General features: G+C 61.7%; 2 protein-coding genes across 2 annotated transcripts in view; both read left to right on the forward strand.

The window, feature by feature from the left end:
• The window catches only part of LOC103921153 (AN1-type zinc finger protein 5-like), a 9,942-nt gene extending 8,405 nt beyond the window's left edge, over positions 1 to 1,537 (forward strand). The window contains exon 6 of the mRNA XM_009329064.1: positions 692 to 1,537. Within this exon, the coding sequence (XP_009327339.1) occupies positions 692 to 840 (149 nt within the window). The 3' untranslated portion in view covers positions 841 to 1,537. The remainder of the gene's footprint in view (positions 1 to 691) is intronic.
• Positions 1,451 to 2,607, forward strand: part of ABHD17A (abhydrolase domain containing 17A) — a 9,592-nt gene continuing 8,435 nt past the window's right edge. Inside the window, exons 1-2 of the mRNA XM_009329090.1 lie at positions 1,451 to 1,477; positions 2,159 to 2,387. Of these exons, the coding sequence (XP_009327365.1) occupies positions 1,451 to 1,477; positions 2,159 to 2,387 (256 nt within the window). The remainder of the gene's footprint in view (positions 1,478 to 2,158; positions 2,388 to 2,607) is intronic.

A 2,607-nucleotide genomic window follows, 5' to 3' on the forward strand; every position in this document is an offset into this window, starting at 1 on the left:
GAGCGTGAGTCACTGCCGGCGCGACGGGGAGCTGATCTGCTGCCTTGCAGCAAACCCCCTTCCTGCTCCGTGCCTCAGTTTCCTTCCCAGTGCGCTGTGATAACGGTAGCACTTCAGAACAGCATTATCTCCCAGTGAAGTGACTAAATTATGAATTTTGATGCCTAAATAGCTCAAAAGTAATCCTAACGAGGTGAAGGTTTTGCTGCTTGCTGGCTTACTGCTGGTCAGTCCAGATGCTGTTGATGCCATGTTGATGTTGCGTGATGCCTGGGGAGCCAAGTTGGCTCGGAGGGCTCGGCTTCAGCTCAGGCTCCCTCCTTGCAGCCTGGGGAGCCTGGTCTGGATTAGCAATCTGGCACTCTGCAGTCCCCGGCGTGTCCCTTGTCCCCGGGGAACGTGGAGAGCAGCTGCTCTGGGAGCGTTTCCCACTGCCGTGACAGCTGGGGCCGCCCCGAGCATGCGTGTGCTCAGGGGAGCAACCAAGCCAGAGGAAATGGAAGAGCAACCCGTGGTCTTCCCCCACACTGAGACTCCCTTTCGCCTGTCAGGGACAGTGGCCCCCCTCCCTCATCTGACCCTCTTTCTGCATTAGTGGAGTTTCCTGGCCTGGCAGGAAAAAAAGGCCGCCTTCCTGTCCAGCTGGACGGAGACTAACGCGGCTTTGTCTCTCTGCTCTTCCTCCCTTCAGGCTTCGACTGCCGCTGCGGGAACCTGTTCTGTGCCATTCACCGGTACTCTGACATGCACGCCTGCCCCTACGACTACAAGGCAGAAGCCGCCGAGAAGATCCGTAAGGAGAACCCCATCGTTATTGCTGAGAAGATCCAGAAGTTGTGAAGGGGGCTGAGCAGCTCCAACTGCAGCCAGGTGGCCTGCTGCTCCTCCCCTTCCTCCCAGCCTTCCTCTTCCTCCCAGCCCCATCGGTGGTGCGACAGGGACTCCAGCAGCACACACAAACCAGCGCCCGGACATGGAGACTCCTCGCACCCCTTTGGCAGAAAGCTGGCGTTCCTTCTCTCCCTTCCTGCCCCGAACAACAGCCGCAGCTCAGCCGATCCGTTCTCGACCAGCTTCCCAAGGGAAAAGGGACCGTCCAGCCCCACTGCTCCAGTGCTGAGACCTTCGGACTTGTCTTCCGCCGGGGCGGTTTGCGTGGCGCGGGCAGCGGGGCTCTGCCGGGCAGCCTTTCCCTTCAGCTGGCCGCTCCGAGTCCTGCGAACCACCCGGGACTCGCGGCTGGAGCCCGTGAGCTGCCGCTGGACTTGGTTCCCTCTGCCCCACCGTCTCTTTGTGGCGGATGTAAAACCGGGAGCTGGGGAATCCGGCAGCAAGGCTGCCTCCTGCTCCCTGAGAGGTGTTCGGTCTCAGATGCAGAAGAGGATTCTGTAGTTTTAACGCCCCCGATACCCCTCCCCTCCCTTTGAGACGCTGTTGTTGAAGCACTGGGATGGTTAAGCAGCAGAGTACCGGCACAGTAAAGTTATTTGGTGGCTTGAAGCGACGTAGACACGCTCCAGCCGCAGGTCAGGACCTTTAGGGAAGTACCGCTCGCGGCCTCATGCCTCTCGCCACGGGGAGGGAGCCTGCCAGGCTTGCTGCATCCAGGGACGTGGCTGGGCTGAGGGACACCCTTGCACCAGCCTCCCGTGCTTCAACGCCCCCTGAATAACCGCTGGCCGCTTCCCAAGCGAGGTTGTGTTGTAACACAGCGGCGCCTGCGCCTCTCCTCTCCCCTCTGCTCCCTGCCTTCTGCCTTACACGATTCTTTCTCATCGGGGTTGTGCACAAAGCTCAGATCGCCAAACCTCCTCTTCCTTTCCCGTCCCTGCGTGCAGGCGGGCGGCGGGGACCCTTCCTCCCCCGTGGGCCTCGCTGGTACGCGGTGAGAGCCTTTCTCCCCTGTGAGCACGTTGGCTCGGGAAGCCCACGCAACCGCCCTGCTCTCCGGCCTGGCTCCTTGTCCCCGTGGGATGAGAGGCAGGGCCAGATCCCTGGGAGACGCTCCAAAAGCTGGACAGGGGGATCTGGGGCACAGGGAAAGGCATGTGGAGGGCCACAGGGCACGTGGAAAGTCACAAGGAGGGTCCTGGGGTGCCCAGAAGCGCACGCGGGGGCTTTCAGAAAAACCCATGGAGAGCTCTTGGCCAACTGAAAGACTCGTAGAGGCATTGGGGGTGCTGGAAGACTCAGGGAGGGCTCTGGGGTGCAAGGAAAGGCAAAAGGAGAGCTTTGGGGTACACTGAAAGCACTCGGAGGACTCGAGCACCCTAAAAGGCACCCGGAGGGCTCTGGGACACACACGTGGAGGGCTCTGGGGTGCAGGGAAAGCCAAATGCTGGGCTCGGTAGCACTCCAGAAAAAAACACGTGGAGGGCTCTGGGGCTGTTAGAAAGGAAAACGCGGGGCTCGGGTACGCAGCAAAAGGCAGGTGGAGGCTCCCGGGGCGCACCGAAAGCCACCTCTGCACCATGCAGGGTCTGCACCCGCCCCGGAGGACCCCGGGGGGACTCTCCTCCCTGGGGACGCCAGGAGCGGGGCTGCGGCCGCGGGGCTCCCGGCAGCCTCACAAGCAGAGAAACCCGTATGAGTACCGGGGGGCAAAGC

Source organism: Pygoscelis adeliae, unplaced genomic scaffold, assembly GCF_000699105.1.
Source record: "Pygoscelis adeliae isolate BGI_AS28 unplaced genomic scaffold, ASM69910v1 Scaffold537, whole genome shotgun sequence".
In the NCBI taxonomy this organism is placed as follows: domain Eukaryota; kingdom Metazoa; phylum Chordata; class Aves; order Sphenisciformes; family Spheniscidae; genus Pygoscelis; species Pygoscelis adeliae.